Here is a 19172-nt window from a genome sequence, read left to right as displayed (position 1 = left end):
GTTTTACAGCGCCAATGTTCGTGTCTCTTGGGTCAGAGGCTGTGGTTTTGTAGCTGCACTTCAGATGTCATCTAATTCAGGGCAGCGAGTGCTCCATTGATACACATGTTGTTCTTTGCATTCAGATGTTAAACAGAGACACCATCTGGCACTCACTTTTCCTAGCACTCGTTAAAGTTCTTTCAGTCTCTCAGCCTGTATTCCTCTCAGTCACCACTACTCAAGCACTTTTTGGCTATTGTTTGTACAATCTAACTATACAAATTGAGTGCTTTGTCTTCCTGCATTACAACAGCTTCAAATAGTACTTAATTGTCCGTCAAGTGTTTGAGAACAACTTGACTGGATGAAAGGTGCAACAAAAACGTAAGGTACCTTTTTTTTTACTTTCTTTCGTGTCGCATCACCAATGGCAGGTATGGTTCGTGTGGCCAACCAGAAATCAAAAGGGATAAATCTTTTAGTCTCCACCAAGACTAGAAGACCTAATAAAAGGGGTCTTTTTTTTTTAATTCTGGAGGCTGAAACATTTTGCACATGACTTGACATTGGTTATGTAAACACAATGTTCTGCATGAACCAGGCAGCACTTGTGAAAGTCTTGCAAAGGAGCTTCGACAAGGACAGAGTTAAGATCTGACTGGGATTGTAATCTGAACTGTGCAGTTGAGGCGTCCTACCGTGTATTTCAGAAGTTGATCAGATATTTGCAACAATTCAATTTTATTTGCAAGAATCCAAGTGTGCATGTCTGTTTTGTTTTTACCTTTATGGTTTATTGGAAAAGGAGCTGTTTTTCTGTCGCTAGCTTAATTTATTGTTCAGTGCTAGTCACTACAGATGATCTCATAGCAATATTATTTATCTACCGAAGGTGCTTGCGATAAATGGGAGAGTTCACAATGATTTCCTGTCAGATCTTCTCCCCACCCTTTACAACTTTCAGACCATCCTGTTTATTGGTTGACACCTTTCAATCTTTCTCTGCCTGGTGGTCTGAATTGTCTGACATAGAGATGCAAAGGAAGAGAGAAAACAAAGGAATAATTTGCATTTATTAAGTGTCGTTCATGACCTCAAGACATTCTAGGGTTGAAAGGGTTCAACTTTAAAGAGGTCAGAAAAGACTTACCAGGGATGGAGGGTTTGAGCTGCAGGGAGGGGCTGAATCGGCTGGGGCTGTTGTCCCTGGAGCATCGGAGGCTGAGGGGTGACATTGTAGAGGTTTATAAAATCACGAGGGGCATGGATAGAGTAAATAGACAAGGTATTTTCTTGGGGTAGACCAGTCAGAGGAAGTAGTGGAGGCTGGTACATTTAAAAGGCATCTGGATGGGTATATGAATAGGAAGGGTTTAATATGAATATGGGCCAAATGCAGGCAAATGGCACTAGATTAATTTAGGATATCAGTGTGGATGGGTTAGACCAAAGGGTCTGTGCTGTACATCTTTATGACTCCAGTCAGTTGTATACTTTTGAAGTGTAAATCATGTTGTAATTTGGAAAATGTGGTAGCAAAAGAAGTTCCCACAAGCAGCACTGAGACAATGCCCAGACCACCTGTTTTTGGTGGCAGGGATTAAGGGATAGGTATTAGCTAAGGGTTAACTGTTCTTTGAATTAGTGCAATGTGATCTTTTACATCTACCTGAGAAGACGCCTCAGTGTAACATATTACCCGAAAAGGTGACACTTCTACCAGCATCACATTCCCTCAGGACTGCACCGGTGTCATTTTAAATAACTGGTATAAAGCTGTCCAGTCGGACCTGAGTCAACAGTTGTTTGACCCTTACAATCAAGGGTGCTGCCATTGAACCAAGGTTCAAGTGGATGAACTTAACATGACGTTACCCATTTGCCAGCTCCACTATTGTACAGCTGCCTGATTAAAGATCACTTTGTCAGTCTTTCCACTCCTTTGCTGACCACCAGAACATGCTGTTCAGATCCGGCACCAGGAAACTATCATCATATCAGACAATGTTGCCATAAAGCTCGGATTTAATGGGCTATACAGTTTTAATTTATAGCTTGTACCAGAGGTTACTCTGTGGTACAGTTTTGAACTTTAAACTCTGTAACTTAAAATATTTTATACTCCTGATTATCACTTTTGATACTGGGGTGCTCCTTTGATTTGAATATTCTTTATTTTTATATAAAGTCATCGCTGCATTTCCATGAGGCACTAGAACATGTACAGTGGGTGTCAGTTTGAATCTTAAAAGCCGTTTTCACCTCAACTAAGGAAATCATTTTCAAATGTTTAAGGTGATCTAAAGATTTTTTTAAAATGTTCTTAACCTCAACTGCAGTCTTTGTTTGCAAGTACTTATCTTCTCATATCACTGTACTAACACTTGAGTGACCTTTTGACTTTGGATATTAATAACATTGAAAATTGTAACATGACTGGGTTTCACTTCAGTTCATGTTCCTGGCATCAGTTTTTGTCAATTCAGTTTTACCAGCTCATTTGATTATAGCAGAAGCAGCTCCCAAGTACCAGTTATCAATGCAGTGAAAGTGTTTCTGTTGCTGTGGTGAGGAGGGGGAGGAGATGGGAAGTGGAAGTTCTGAGGTCGATGCAAGCGGTTCCCATCAGTCATTAAGGGTTGTGTAAATTTACACAGTGTAACAGGAAAGATTGAATCACACTCAAGTGAAGCTGTGGTCATGTGGATTCAGCTGCCAGTTTTTTACATAACGTCATTCAGCTTGTGCACCTAAGATCTGTGTGTGTGTGTCTCTCTCTCTCACACACACACTGGCTCACTCTCTCTCACACACAATACATTTGGCTGTCCTCAAGTGTTTTCTGCTCCATTACTATGCAGTACTTTCTATCTCTGGAAGTGGAGGCAGGTAGGTAGCTTATTCTAAGCAGATGGGAGGAAGTATGTACCAAAAGCCACCAAATAAGTCTCATCAACTTGCTTTGCTGGTATTTGATTCTATTCTTTATTGTGCCAATGTGGGAGAGATTTTAATGTGCAGCAGTTGCTGAACAAATATTGTTCATGCGCATGTGTGAGAGAGAGATGTGGGAGTGGTGGTAATTAAGTGTACAATGGCAGGGGACTAGTCGGACATTTGGGAAGAAGATTAAGATCGGGCTCAGTTTGTGACATCTCTTCTTGTCTACGCAGCCTCTCTGTCACTGCATGCTCATGAGGGAAGTCCATTCACTTAAGTAAAACGGCCTGTTCTTGTGGATGTTGCACTGTGAGACAGGCATTAGGGAGCTGTAGCTGTGAAGTGACCTGCAATAGGTGTGCAGTGCTGCTGGCTAACTGAAGGTGCTTCAGGATGAAGCATGTTCCAGTTGGAGGTTTGAAGGAAGCAAGTGAGAAGTGATAATAAAAACCCTTTTTTGCCTCCTGCATTGCCACAATCTTTCAGCATTCATAACCAAACAAAGTGTATGGTCATGTGTATATCTGAACATCTTTCCTTTAAGTTTTGCACATTGAGGTGGCTGTGGTGTTCATTTCAAAGTTTTGCAATCCATGCTGTGATAGTTCATTGAATCAGGTCTGGTGTGAATTGGCAGCCCTTCAGAAGTGCTGTCACAAAACTTTCTTAATTGGAGGAACAATGTTTGTCTGCTTTTACTTAACAGGCTTGTTAAACTGATCAGGTTGAGTTTTGTAGATTATGGTGAGGCACCCATAAGTAAGGCAGTTTGATGTAACAGTGCAATCATAGTTTTATTTTTCTTCCCTCTTGTAGGAGGATTTGCTGCATTTTCCTCCTGTTTCCCAGGCCTATGTGAGGGCAAACCTACCGCTATCCTGCCAATGAGCATCTCTCAGCCATGTCTACCTGTTGCGAACATCGGGCCTACTCGAATCCTCCCACATTTGTACCTGGGATCGCAGAAAGACGTGCTAAATAAGGTACATTTATATTTCTAGTTACTTAATGAATAGGACTTATCATCAAAGTGCATTATCATCAAATTTTTAAAACTGTCACCTTCCAGCTGTCTTTCATATAAATGAGCTTGTGCTCGCTGGAATTTAGATGGGTGAGAGGGGACCTTATAGAAACATCTAAAATCCTGATGGGACTGGACAGACTAGGTGCGTGAAGAATGTTCCAGATGTTGGGGAAGTCCAAAACAAGGGGTCACAGTCTAAGAATAAGGAATAAGCCATTCAGGACTGAGATGAGGAAGAATTTCTTCACTCAAAGAGTTGTGAACCTGTGGAATTGTCTCCCACATGAAGCTTGGGGCCAGTTCATTAGATATATAAGAGGGAGGTGGATGTGGCTCTTGCGGCTAAAGGGGTCAAGGGGTATAGGGAGAGGGCGGGAATGGGATAGTGAGATTGCATGATCAGCCATGATCACGTTGAATGGTAATGCAGGCTCAAATGGCCTATTCTTGCATCTATTTTCTATGTTTCTATGAACAGGAGTAGGCCACTTGGCTCCACACGCCACTCAGTAAGATCATGACTGATTTCCTCCTTTGAAACATGGCTTAACTCTTTGATAAAGAGTTTAAATTGTTACTATCTCCTCATGTGTTTCAGTGCCAAACTTGATTTGGTAATATACTTGTGAGTCACCTTGAGAATCCTACTGAGCAGAAGGCCACAGTGACCCTTTGAAAAAGCTGTTCACTTAGTTCTGTTTCTTGCAAAGTGGAAGCTGATAAGTCAGTAGTTGCACTTCCACATACCGTTGGCAAACTGTCTAACTGCGGTGCTGTGTGACCTGCAGGTTAGCTCAGGAACCATGCCACATCCTCTGTAGGTCTGATTTCAGCCAGCATTCACTTTGTTTCAGGCTCTGCTTTTGAACATGAGCAGCAGTATATCATCTCAACAGCTCTTTTTAGCACCTGATAATCTTGTTTTAACACGCCACCCTGTGATTTATCTTCCTTTTGTATACTTGGAAGCTACTTAACTACTTGATAATTATGGCCATCACTTAGCCAGTACCTGGTCATTAATTCTTTTGTGTGCAATCCTGTAATGGCCATTAAAGGCTTTCACACCTTGGAGTTTATGCTGGGGATTATTTTTGTGCTCACATTCACCCTGCAGAGTGTGAAAAGGCGCTCCGAAATCAGCCGGCTGCCTCTCACATCTCTATAGAAATGTCAGCTGTGTGTTTGCCCCTGTAATTGTCCAGGAAGTGAGGCCAAATACTTCTCCCAGTATGGGGGAACGTTCAATCACCAGCTGTAGTTGGACAGTTGATGGAGGTTTTATCACAACCAGTGCACCAGCCTTTTGTCTGTAATCCTTGTCCAATAACATAAATGCTGAAGTGGAGTCCAATTGAGCTATACAGAGCTATGACGGGTGGAAAAGGAGAATCCTTTGCTAGAGGAGTCAGTAACCAGGAGCACAGAATTACATAACTATGCTGCAAAAGGAGACCATTCAACCCATCATGCTTCTACCAGTTCTATTACCTAGTGCCAATCTCCTGTCCTTTCCCCATACCCCTGCCCATACTTCCATCCAAATAACCCTCCAATGCCCCCTTGAAAGCCTCATTTGAACCTCCCTCTACTAGAGAGTCAGAGAAAAGCAGCACAGGAAATGGCCCTTTGGTCCAATGTGTCAGTGCTTGTCAAAAACAGCCACCCAACTGTTCTCATCCCGTTTACCAACACTAGGCCCACAGCCTTATATACCTTGGCACCATAAATACACATCTAAGTACTTACAGAGTCAGAGCTGTACAGCATGGAAACACACCCTTAGGTCCGACCAGTCCATGGCGAACGTAATCCCAAACTAGTCCCACCTGCCTGCTGCTGGCCCATATCCCTCCAGACCTTTTCTACTCATGTAGTTATCCAAGTATCTTTTAAACGTTGCAACGGTGCCCACATCCACCACTTCCTCAGGAAGTTCATTTCACACACAAACCACCCTCTGTGTAAACAATTTGCCCCCATGTCCTTTTAAAATCTCTCTCTCCTCTCACCTGAAAAATATGCCCCTTAGTCTTGAAAGCCTCCACCCTAGGGAAAATACACCTGCCATTAATCCTGTCAATACCCGTTGTGTTCTTATAAACCTCTATACGGTCACTTCTAAATCTCCTCTACACTCCAGGAAGAAAGGTCCCAGCCTATCTAAGCCGGTCTTACTGCGTTCCAGATTCCCACCATCCTCTGGGTGAAAAAAGCTTTTCCTCACATTTCCAGGCAATACACTACATACACTAACAACCCGTTGTATTAAAAAAAAGCCTTTTCTCACCTCACCCTTGCTTCCTTTGCTCATCACTTTCAATCTGTGCCCTCTCATCTTTTTTGCTTTTTACAAGTAGGGCCCATTTTTGAGGTAAAGTGTTGGGAGATTTAGAGGCATTACGGGGAAACTTTCTTTCACCTTGATGGGTGTTCAATGCCTCTAAGGATTGTAGAGGCAGGAACCCTCGAAACCGCTAAGAACTATTTAAATGAGCACTTGAAACACCATACCATGCAAGGCTATAGGCCAGTGCTGGAAAATGGGATTACAATAGATAGATGCTTCGTGGCCACCACAGAAATAATGGGCTGTAGGGTCTTTTCCCATGCTGTAAAAACTCTTTATCACTTTCCATAAATGAAAAACACATAGGGTGTTAAAGAGAAGTTATGTCTATGATCATTCTTCCAGGTTGTATGTACCTGTGACCAGGAAATGAATCCTTAATTCCTGGAGACTCCAAGGAAATCTGGGATAATTGGCAATTTGAGGGAAGAGGGGAGATTATTGCATGTTAGTCGGAGTTTAGGGCTAAGCAATGGTGCATACTGCAGGGAGCTTTAACAAAGAGAAAGGCAGGGAGAGAACAAATGTGTTATAAAATCAAAAGTGGCATCTGATTCTAAACTAAAACTACGGGTGCTAGAAATCGGGCAAAATAAAATTGAGAGAGAGAGAGAGGGCAAACCAGTTAAGCAAATACAAAGAGAAAGAAAGCATTTTGGGATTGGAGAGGTTTCATTAGAATTGGCAACTAGAACTATTGATGGTGATTTTGCTTTAGTGGGCTTTCACAAAATCTAGTCAGCCTCTGACCCAAAGGAATTGTAACTCGATGGCTTTGCAACAGAGCAGAGTGGAACTCTCCAGTCATCCAGCCTTTTCAAGCAGGCTGGTTTCAATGATAGTCAGTGATCTTCACAATGACAAAAAGCTCAGCAGTTTCTGGTTTTCATTTGCTACACTTACAGAAGAAAATATATGTAGGATCCTACATTTTAGGGGGAAAAAAGGCCAAATTTACCTGCTGCCATAACTTTGCTGGTATTGTGTCTAACCTGATGGGGCCATTAGACTCAACTGGTCTGTGCAGCTATTAAGACTGCAAACACTAATCATCTGTCTATCCTGTCACCCACCATCTGTCCCTCTGGTCTTTTTTTCCTCATGGATGTATTAAAATTCCCCTGTTTCAGCTGTTCTATGGCCAAGTGTACCACATCTTCACACTTCTCCGTGTTTAAGAGGAATTCTTCCTAAACTTTGCACTTTATCTGATAGTGACATCCATGAATGTTTGTGAGGCAGAGCAGTATCACGGATACATTCAGTGGACCTGGGCTGGCACAATGGCTCAGTCGTTCAATTCCACCTCAAGTGACTGTCTGTGTGGAGTTTGCACATTCTCCCCGTGTCTGCGTGCATTATTCAGGGGTAAATATAGGGCAGGAGGAATGGGTCTGGGTGGGTTACTCTTCGGAGGGTCGGTGTGGACTTGTTGGGCCTAAGGCCCTGTTTCCACATTGTAGGGATTCTATAATAAATTGCCCCAATGGTCTAGGAGGTATGTAGGCTGGGGGGTTATTGCAGGGTGGGATGCTCTTTAGAGGGTCAATGTGGTCTCAAGGGCTGATTGGCCTGCTTCCACACTGTAGGGACTAAATGACTTTTAAAACCTCATTTCTTCTGTTTTTTTGAGCTGGGAAGAAAAGGGCGTCTTGCTGCATGGTAAAAGGTTAATGGCATTCAAAGCTTGTTTTTCGCTGTCCTTTCACACACACACACACACACACACACACTTGTTTCTCTTTGATGAATAGTGGCTATGTAGTGGATGTATTCCTGAGATGGTTATCAGCTCACTAAGTCTTGAACTTGGAGCTCCTGGCCCTGAAGTAGAGATTGCCTGTAAAATTGTCATTGCTAGAAGTGTTTCAGAATTGGGATCTGAAAACCTGTTTTGTGTACATATATTAATCTGTAACCATTTTTCTGTTCCAGGACTTAATGCTACAGAATGGAATCACATATGTTCTTAATGCCAGCAACTCTTGTCCCAAGCCTGACTTCATCTCAGAGAGTCACTTCATGCGCATTCCAGTCAATGACAACTACTGCGAGAAGCTTTTACCCTGGTTGGATGAATCCATTGTTTTTATCGGTGAGATATGCGGCATGTTTTGAGCACCATTACTGACACTCTGTGCAGATGTGAGCAATAAGATTGCCTTTGAACGCTAACCGTTCTGTGATGGTTTGGGACCACAACTCCCAGCACACTGTAGAGAGGTGTGTGTGAAACAACAGCTTAGAAAATGAACTGTGTGCGCACATAGTCCATTGTACTGAAACATACCTAAGTACCTGGTCTGTTACCCAGTTGTCATACACCCACTTATTCTGTCCCTATGTTGGCAGGTAACTAGGAAGCTCGGTAGCAGTCAATTCATGTCAACGTAGCTGCCTTTTTTGTGCTATCTTATGCATTGACATGAGACTCTGTTGTACAAACTCTGCTCAAAGCCACATTACGGCAAGCTGTCCTCTAGATTTTCAGTGGAGGGCTCTTGTGGTGCAAACGTACAGTCCCTACCCCTGGACTGGAAGGCCCAGCTTCAAGTCCCACTACTCCAGAGGGTGTGTGAAAATATCTCTGAACACGTTGATTAGAAAAATATGTTAAAAATTTTAAAAATCAACTGCCTTTCCTGGCTCCAAGAATTTGATCCTGGTGCTCTGAGAGAAAGTGAATGATGTGTCTTCCTATTCAGGCAGTTTCTGGTTCCACGTTGTCTCAGATGTACTGTCAATGGAGGTGGGGAAAACAAGCATGTTAGCAACATTTAAGGTGTATCTTGATAAACATGTGAACATGAGGTGAATAGAGGATATGATGCCATGCGTGGGCAATAAGTAGTGAGTCTAAGTAAGAACTAGGAATCAGCGCAAGCATGGTGGGCCAAAGGGCCTGTTCCTGTGCTGTATTATATTGCATAAGGTAGAATAGTTAGACTGTGTGTTAGGGGAAAACGGATGCATTCTACTCAAATTGTTCTCTGCTTCTCTCTAGACAAAGCAAAGGTTTCCAACTGTCGAGTACTTGTCCACTGTTTGGCTGGGATCTCTCGATCAGCTACTGTTGCCATTGCCTATATCATGAAGACCATGGGTCTGTCCTCGGATGATGCTTACAGGTAAATGCTACAAGAACTCGACTGCAAACTTCAGGGTCTGACTTGCAGTTAATGGAGTAATTTTGATCTCTATCGTGTTGAGTTCTTAATGTATTACTTTCTCCCCTTTCTTTCACCCCTGTATTAGTGCTTGTGAGAAGCCCTTTGATTCATTCCAAAAACCACCATTCCTGACCCTGTTAAAATGCTTTCAGTAATGAGCTATTCAGTCCGACACCAAGAAAGGCAATCACTATACTGTAGGAACTTACCCTTCTGACGTGCACGTTGTATATTATCTAGTTTACATGACACAGCTTGACAAAGTAAGAAGCAGAGCAGAACCAATTATATTATTGAGTGTGAATGAGAATGAAGGATACTGCCAAGCACATTGTGGTACTGGTGAAATTGTATTATTAGTACGAAGGCTGTTATCAATGGCATTGTCTCAGGTGTGTCTATGTTGAGCTGTGTCTCTCTTGTGTTAGGATATATTAGTTAATTTAGCTCTGTGGTTAGGTTGTAACAAAATGAACAAAACCCAATCTTTAGTAAACTCACAAAAATGCCCCATACCCGACATGTTTACTTTTGGCCTGTAGCTGTTAGAGTGATACCTGTCTGTATAAAGCATGAATCTACTGCAATTTAAAAACAGCTAGAAAGGGGTTTGGTCACGTTCCAGTGAAACAGTGGTCTGTTTAACAGCTCTCTTGACTTATATTTTCATTGAGGCCACTTTACACGAAAGCACTAGAATAAAATTAGCCACAGATCAACTTGGCTGAAGCTCTCATTATTACGTGTCAGTAATAAGTGAGTTACGGCAGCACAGACTGTAAGTGGAACTTGAGGATGGTTCTATCCCTTATGCATGTGAGCCAGTGGGGGAAAGGACAAATGTTTTGCCTAGTATTTGTACCGTGGGAACAGTGGGCATCCTATCTTCTTACTGACATCTAACAATGAGATGGCCTTGAGGTACACTTGCATGTGCAAGTGCCATTATCCATAAGGAAGATATTGAATGGAACATAGGTATCTGGCCGGCTGCCTGTGCCTTGCTTCTGAAGCTGCAGGTCTCCCTCGCCAGACTGGTCGGGAACAGAATGCACACACATTGGGAAAAAAACCTTGTCTATTTACCCTGGGGTGGGGGTGTCCAGAACTGAAGGGTTTATAGTGAGAGGGGAAAAACTTATAAGGGACCAAAGAGCCAAGTTTTCACACAGAGGGTGGTGCCTATATGGAATGAGCTGCCAGAGGAAGTGGTCAAGGCTGGTGCAATTACAGCATTTAAAAGGCATCTAGATGGGTATATGAATAGGAATGGTTTAGAGAGATATGGGCCAAGTGCTGGCAAATGGGACTAGATTAGTTGGACCGAAGGGTCTGTTTCTGTGCTGTACATCTCTGGCTCTTATCTTTGCCCTGTGCCCAGCACAGACCCAAACCGAGCAGAGGTAAGCCCTCAGCAATTGACTGGACTGCTGTGGGCTTTTAGAAGTAGCTAATTCACCCTCAGTTGCAGGCAAGAGGATGGGAGAAGCTACTTTGAAGTCTTGCTGTGCATGTATGTAAGTGACCAGTAACCCAAGAAAAAGTTTAAAGAGTGAGCTTTGTTGGCAGCAGTTCTGAAGGTGAGGGTTTGGGGGGGGAAACTAATGCTGGCCTGAAAGCCATGGCTTAAGCTTCTTCTGTGTTCTCCCCGAAGGTTTGTCAAGGACCGAAGGCCATCGATTTCTCCCAACTTCAACTTCATGGGCCAGCTGCTGGAGTACGAGAAGAACCTGAAGCTTCTGAAGGTGCGCTCGCTAAGCTCCCTGAAGCCTCAGGCGGACTGGCTGGAGGAGGACGTTGACAGAGAGGTGACCGACGTCTGCAGGGGCATCTTGGAGAGGACGTGTCCCCCCTTCTCCACGCCGGAGCCCACGGGGCAATGCGCAGAGAAGGAGGCGGGCCAGCAGTGTGGTGATTCAGAGAGCGGTGCCGCCACCGCCACCACCGAGTGCAGGAACGCCACCCACATCAGCCTGCAGCAAGGCCTCAACGGGCTGCACCTGTCCAGCGAGCGGATTCAGGACACCAACCGGCTCAAGCGCTCCTTCTCACTGGACATCAAGTCTTCCTACTCGCCAAGTGCCAGCTTCAGTCCCGGCAAGGCCGCCACGCCCATCGATTCCGACGACATCCCGAAGCTCTGCAAACTCGAGGTCAGGCTGGCCAGCCCCAGCACAGAGCAGCGCCCCCTGAGCCTGGAGAGCCCGGATAAGCCGGCGGGCCCGGAGGTCGGCGCCGAGAACAAGGCCCGGCAGCGGCGCAAGCCCAAGCACGCCGGCAGCCTCTCGAACTCCTCTAGCCCGGTGGCGCACCCGCTGAGCTTGAACGTGACCCGGGCCGGCGTGCCCTGCCCGATCCACAACGTGGAGGACAACCTGAAGCAGGCGCTGCTGCTGAATGTCCCAAGCGCCCAGCAGCTGGGGGGGAGTCGTTGGGCCAAGCACTCCGAGCCGCCGGCTCCCTCCTCGGCTGCCGCCGGCGTCAATGCGCCGTGGTACTACGGCGCAGACTCGCAGGCTGCCCACGTGCCAGGGGGCGTGACTCTCTTCAACGGCGCTGGCGGCGGCGGTTGCCCCAGCTCGTATGCTCAGTTCGCGTGCAGCTCAGCACCCAACGGCTGCGAACCACCGTATGGGGCAGTGCGGCTGCGCGAGAAACAGCCCGAGGCGAGGGACACGCGGCGCAGCTGGCACGAGGAGGGCGCCATTGAGAAACAGTTCAAACGGCGGAGCTGCCAGATGGAGTTCGAGGACGGCATGTCGGAGAGCAGGTCGAGGGAAGACCTGGGTAAGATAGGGAAGCAGTCCAGCTTCTCTGGTAGCATGGAAATCATCGAGGTGTCGTGACACCTCTGGGAATGGGTGAAAGAGAGAGACTGTGGTTATTTATCGCCTGACAGTTTGGAACCGCGGACCTGGTTATTTTTGTTTCTTAAGAAAGAGGCGCGGAGTATCTCCTCTGACACAGAAAGTGGGTTGACACTTCTCTTGAGACTTGTCTTGGAACATTTTTAGAAAAAGCTAATTTATTTCTCCACACGCATTCTGGCAATGGTGAAAGACGAGGGAACTGGCCACCCCGTTTGAAGTTGTACAGTACGGTATTTAAGTACTTCAAGCAATACTCAAAGAAAGTCTGGTTTTATCTTATTAATTATATATTTTTTTTCTGTTTTATGTTTTCCTTTGTTCTCGCATCAAACCCTGGTCTGCTACCTGAGAAGGCCAGTTATTGCACTTTGTTCTTCCTTGTCAGTGACTGAGCCAGTTGAAATGTAGACTGCTACAGTAAAGGCTGGAAAAGTACCTTCTATATGAGATAATCTGTATGAACTGATTGCGAATGGATGCAGACATTAATATGATGTAAATAGTGGTGTATCTATTATTATGGCTGATTTAAATGTTTTTGAATAGTTTAATGATATCCTGGCTGCTTGATGCAAATACCTCAGGTTTGAATAAACATAATAATTAAAAAAAGGCTTTTTCTTTCCCCCCCCTCCACCCCCGCAACAGCTCTTTCCCCCTGTACTTGGGCTGCAACAATACAAAAGAAAAGGGAAAAAAAAGAATCGTCTCAGGTTTTTTTAAACTGACTGATTTCTGGGGACTCTCGGGCAAGAGAGAGAGTCAGAGATCAGTCTCGCTCAACTTCAGACCTGCTTAATCGCTGAGTGCCAGTCTTGCATGCCCACTGGCAGAAACATATGATAATGGTACAGCAGCTCGTGCCAATAACCATGTTTTAGATAAGCCTTGCTGGGGACCTCTCAGTAGCAGCGGCATCCCATTTTGTCCTTGAGAGCTGCATGTTATATTCTTTCTTCTCTCTGCCTCGTTGCTTGTTCTTTATCTAACCACCTTGGCGCCTGGACAGGAAAGCGGCTTATTGTAAACACAAAAAGGGAACAGGTCATTTCTGGTCCAGCCTGGCTGCAGGAGAAGCTGTTGACTTTACTATGTGATTTGCCTCTAGCCCAGCAATGTGAGGCAGATGCCTGGTGACTGCATTGCAGATGGATTGAAATCTTTCCTTCAAGTAAAGAACTGTTTCTGATGATTTTTATCTGGCTTCGCTGCAAAAAAAACCAAAAGCATCAAAGTTATTTATATTTTGGGTTTTGAAAAGTTAACTAGCCGCGCTTTTAATTTAAATTGGCCGTCACAATGGTGTTATTATTGACAAGACCAGACCCTCTTGTTCATTCCTAAAAGCTGCTGGTTTTGATAGAGCCAAGTGGTTTGCAAGATCATTTCGGAGGCCAGTTGAGAGCAAACCTCATTTTCTAGGACTGGAGGAGTTACCGACTGGGCAAAGAAGGCAGGTTTCCTTCAATAAATACTTCATTCAACCAACTAGAATTACACGGCAGCTACACAATCACTTTTTACCGGTCCCAGCTTTTTAATTATTTCCAATAAAATTTTTAAAACTGATTTTCATTTCCTCAACAATCAAGGTGGAAGTTATGCTCCTGTTCTTTGAAATCTCTTCCCTCACCATCTCCCTTCTTGCCTTCAGAACCCATCAATAGTCCTTCGCTTCGATGGTGTCTTTCTTGCTTCTGATGCCTCTCTCTCTTCAGAGTCTACCTTTTGACTCTTGTTCTGTCTTGTCTGCCCCTTCCCAGTAAGATTTATAGCAATGTCAGTCTCACAACAATCCCATGGCAAACCTCTTAGCTCCTGAAAGATTGAGGAAAATGATCACCAATTTTTTGATTTGTCATTGTGGGTAAATGGGATTGTTATATAACTTAACCCACCTTTCACTGGTTGAATTTCTCCACAGATGCTGCCAGTGTAGCTCCTCCTATTGTACACCAGGCAAATTCACAGGACACATTTACCCCAATCAAACATACATGACAAACTTAAAATCTATTTACATATCCACCAACACTGGGAAACCCATGAACCAGACAATTCTGAGATCTGGACTCTGTACTCTCTTTGCAACCATTACAGTTTGCCAGTTCTGAATTTTGAAGAGATCTCGCAACACTGCCTGTACTCAGGCAATGCAGTTGTGGATCATGAGCATCAAGCCGGTCTTTGGCTGACTGACTGCTGCAATATTTACTTGAAAGTTTTATTTAAGAAAGGAGGGAGGGATGGTACGATGGCACATGGTACTGCAGAGTGGTGACTGATACATATACAGATTCCATTCTGCTCAGTTTTCAATCTGACTTGCACTAAGTGGTAAAATAATCTAGAGGGAGGGAAACCACCATGAAAGAAAATTATTCTCAACACTTCTTTAATCAACCTATTCATCCCAACAAGAGCCAATGCACATTATCTACAATTAATAATCAAAAACACAATAATCGGATTTGAGTGAGTCATGAGTTTTATGGCATTGCATTGCGGTAGTTGAGTAAATGGGCTTATTGTGGAATCTGAGTTGGCGCTCGTGCAGTTTAGATCTTTTGTTCAATCGAGGTGATAACAGCACTTCCTCAGACCCATGCTTATCTATATTGTTAAGTTAAAGCATTATCAGAAAAATGGAAGACTGACATTTCATAGGCGCTGTTGTGCAATGTTCCTTCTTCTATCCCCCTGTCATTCTGCCTCTACAATTATGATAGGACCTACCCAAGCAAAGTCTTTAAAATTAGATTTCCACGCACCTTATTGTTCCCATCTGATTTACTGTTGGTCTTCAGGGCAAGTAGAAATGTGAGTGGACAATTCAATCATCAGACCTGTTCCAGAATTCAGTGATATCTTGGCTGATCTGAAACAAAGTTCAAAGTCAATTCTTTTTTATTGGGTTGTATTTGTTTGGTAAACTATTAAGTTTTTAGGACTTTTTTTTTGTACTTGCCCCTCTCTCTGCTTCACTTGGGATGCAATTAACAAAATGCATCTCCAATCTCAAGTAAGCCTCAATAAAAAAACATGTCCTGACTCTCTACCCTCTAACTATAGGATCAGGTCAGTTTGTTGAGTCCAGGACACCCTCCAAATACAGGCATTCCCTTACCAGGAACGCAAACCTAGAATCAAGGTGGGAGATGAGAGCTGTAGGTCTGTAAGTCCAGAATCACTAGTTGGGAGACATACAGCACTGCAGGCATTTTTGGATATTTTGTGCAAAAAAATTGTTCTTTAACCTTCTTCCGGGCTCCTTCATGTTGCTTGCCCTTGTCAGATCCTCACTGGAATGTAAATAGGGTTGTGGTGCAGGTCTGATGTGATCTAATTGAATGTTGGAACGGGTTTGAGAGGATGAATGACCTACTCCTATTTCTGTATTCCAATCTGAGCAGGACCCAAGGTTGCCATCTTTCAGAGCTCTTGCTAATGGGCCTGCTTTGGAAAAGTCAAATGAGCTGATGCATATCATTACATACTGTCCCTTGAAACCCATGGAGAAATCTACAAATCCCTGGGCAGGACAAAGATGCAAGGAGCACAAGTACCTTTTTCATAGATTTGGACCTGGAACTGAATAGCCTCTAGTTCAAATCATCCCTATAGTTTCAGAGTTGTGCATGTAGGACGTTAAAGAACAGTTATCTTTTTCTCAAAAGAATGACAGACCTCAAAATAATAGTTTAAAATGACAAGTAGTGAAGTTTCTCTTAATTATTGATAGGGTGTAATTATTTTCATTATGAAAAGGAAAGTGAGGAACTTTGAATTTTTAAGTGAAAGTATTCAGTGCTGTGTTGAGTTCATTGCTACAAGTGAACACTGAAGGAGGCAGTCACAGTGGTGAAGAAGAGGAATTAGATAAACCTGTGAAAAAGCAAATGAGAACGTTAAATAATTTAAGAGACATATTAAATAGAATGAGATTGGCTTTCTGTTATTTGGCCAATTAGGTGCCCCTGAACTCTTCATGCTGGATTTTATACAAGTGATGTCTTGCAGTGGGGATGGTGGGGGGTGAAAGAAAACCCACATGTTATTGTTGTCATGGTGACCCACATCATGATAGTGTTTCAGCACAATTTCCCAAAAAAAAAGAGAAACCATATTCTTTCAATGGAGCTCCTTTTGGGACTGTATATTCTTATTGCCAGTCTGGGCAGTGTGCAGCCTTTTATAACTAATAACTTAAGAATTATTATAAGAGATTGCCTCCCGTCTAGTATTTATTTATTTTATCCCTGGCCTGTGTGAGTTCTGTTCTGGAGTAAAACTCATATATTGGCACGTGCCATGCTTTTCAGCCCGGCCATCTTAGCCTTGTAAGGGAGTGAGAAGTATTATTGAAAAAGAGCATTTGTCATACCCATCAACAAGATTGTTTGTCATGAATGAGTTGCCGAGAAATTTTTCAAAATTCTTTTTGCTATTGGGAAACAAAGTTATAATTTATATATTGTTGCCCTCAATTCAAAGCCTTACCCTAACTGACTCCTGTCCCACTTACCCTGCGATCCCTTGTCCCACTCCACTTTATAAATTTCTTGAACACTGTGTCCTGGCAATTTTTTCTTCCAACTACACTGGCTTGACTTTAGTATTTCAATTTCCTGTCATAATGAGCTATGGCGAGAGATGCAAATCAGAAATACAAATCGTGTAGATTAAATATTTATTATAATGACATTTGATGCTTTCCTTTGGTCATCCCTTTCTGTTTTAGTCTTGTTTCCACCCAAGCTTTTTATGACTTTCTTTTCAGTCTGTTTGTTGTGTATCGTAGCCTTTATCCTGTGTGATTGACGCATCATTTTGCTGGTCTTTTACATTGTGAAGTATTTGATATTGTTACCAAGTGTAATGAAGAAATTTCAATTTCTGTTACTAGCTCTATTTATTGAATGCTGTATCATGGTGCTTTTTTGTATTTGAAAAGTGGTGTAATAAATAAATGGATAGACATTTTAACTTTGTGTTCTTTCATGTCTAATATGTCAGTCTGCAGGATCTTATTCATAGGCAATAGCTTGAAGCAGAAAGGTTCAGCTGCTTGTTGAGAAGTTGGGCATTCTCTTGTTCAAATAATCCTGTTCTTCCACATTTTAGATCTAGAGGACAATGTCAGTATTTTAACCTTTTGGAATCTAAAGGCTGATATTGTAATTATAACCATTGTGGGAAATTCAGGTGTTATTGCAGGACAAGAATAATTTGGTGAGTAGGAGATGACTGAATGATGCATTGTGTTAGAATACAATACCTCTGGTTCTTCTTCTACGTTCAGACAAGATGAAAATCTCTTGCGGACTCATGCTTTAATCCCATCTTGCAATCGTACCTGCTGTCATGCAACATTTTTACAGTGGCAATGAATCAATAACATCCTTAAATATAGCACTTTTATATTCAGCTCCCAATCCAAGACTATAACAGTAAAACATGAAACAGAAAGAGAAATTACTGGAGAAATTCAACAGATCTGGCAGCATCTGTGGAGGGAGTAGCACAGTTTATGTTTCGAGTTTAATACAAAGTCAGAGTGGGCGACTCTACATCTTCTTAATATGCATTTATTCAGGCAGATATTATTTAAACTCTTGTCACCGAGTTTATTTATTTTCAAAGTTTGTAATTTCCACTGTTGCAGTCATGACTGTCTTTATTTTTTCCATGATAGCAGGGAGTTAAGTGCCTACACAGATCACAGAAAGAAGCTATCTCTTCCAGCTATTTGAAAGAGCTATCCTGTAAAGAAAGCTTAATACCTCACTAAGGAAAACATCCTGCTTTGAAAGTCTAATTCTCCTTTATAAACTGGAAGACGTTGAAAAACATTGTCTGGTAATAAATCCATTGACGCTATTAAAAACAAATGCCCAGCACAAACAAATCCAATAGGCATTCACTGGATATCGACAGAACTGCTCTTCACAAATTATATATATCTAAAAACCTGAAAAGATGGGAGGATATTTCTGGTTTTGTGTTTGAAAAACAAACTGATGGAACTGCATACTCCAATTTCATGATGTCACTTGCTGTTGTGTTGGAACTCCCTCCTGAATAAAGTTCAGCAGATTATTTGCAGCAACTTAAAAAGAAACAAAGGGTCAAAAAGACTGGTACTTGTCAGAAACAAATTCATTGTGCGGTCTGTGTAATAAGAACACACATATTTCAGGATTGGGAGGCATCCGTTAAGCATAACAAATGTGTTCCTTTCTGATTAATCCACCTCCCCACATTTTTTTAACCTGGTCTCACTAAAACAAAAGAATTTGTTTCGATTAAAGCATTTTTGACAAACACAGGACCTCTCATAGAGTCATAGAGATGTACAGCATGGAAACAGACCCTTTGGTCCAACCCGTCCATGCCAACCAGTTATCCCAACCCAATCTAGTCCCACCTGCCAGCACCCGACCCATATCCCTCCAAACCCTTCCTATTCATATACCCATCCAAACGCCTTCTAAATGTTGCAGTTGTACCAGCTTCCACCACTTCTTCTGGCAGCTCATTCCATATACGTACCACCCTCTGCATGAAAAAGTTGCTCCTTAGGTCTCTTTTATATCTTTCCCCTCTCACCCTAAACCTATGCCCTCTAGTTCTGGACTCCCCGACCCCAGGGAAAAGACTTTGTCTATTTATACTATCCATGCCCCTCATAATTTTGTAAATCTCTATAAAGTCACCCCTTAACCTCCGACGCTCCAGGGAAAACAGCCCCAGCCTGTTCAGCCTCTCCCTGTAGCTCAGATCCTCCAACCCTGGCAAAACCCTTGTAAATCTTTTCTGAATCCTTTCAACTT

General features: G+C 43.0%; 1 protein-coding gene across 2 annotated transcripts in view; it reads left to right on the top strand.

The window, feature by feature from the left end:
* Nucleotides 1-17325, top strand: part of LOC140493481 (dual specificity protein phosphatase 8-like) — a 229172-nt gene extending 211847 nt beyond the window's left edge. For both annotated transcript variants that reach the window (XM_072591963.1, XM_072591964.1), the window contains 4 exons: nt 3739-3905; nt 8235-8394; nt 9304-9427; nt 11124-17325. In XM_072591963.1, coding sequence (XP_072448064.1) covers nt 3739-3905; nt 8235-8394; nt 9304-9427; nt 11124-12315 — 1643 coding nt within the window. In that variant the 3' untranslated portion in view covers nt 12316-17325. The remainder of the gene's footprint in view (nt 1-3738; nt 3906-8234; nt 8395-9303; nt 9428-11123) is intronic.
* The last annotated feature ends 1847 nt before the right edge of the window (nt 17326-19172 follow it).

This window comes from Chiloscyllium punctatum, chromosome 22, assembly GCF_047496795.1.
Source record: "Chiloscyllium punctatum isolate Juve2018m chromosome 22, sChiPun1.3, whole genome shotgun sequence".
NCBI classification, from domain to species: domain Eukaryota; kingdom Metazoa; phylum Chordata; class Chondrichthyes; order Orectolobiformes; family Hemiscylliidae; genus Chiloscyllium; species Chiloscyllium punctatum.
This window is presented reverse-complemented; position numbering and strand designations above follow the sequence as displayed.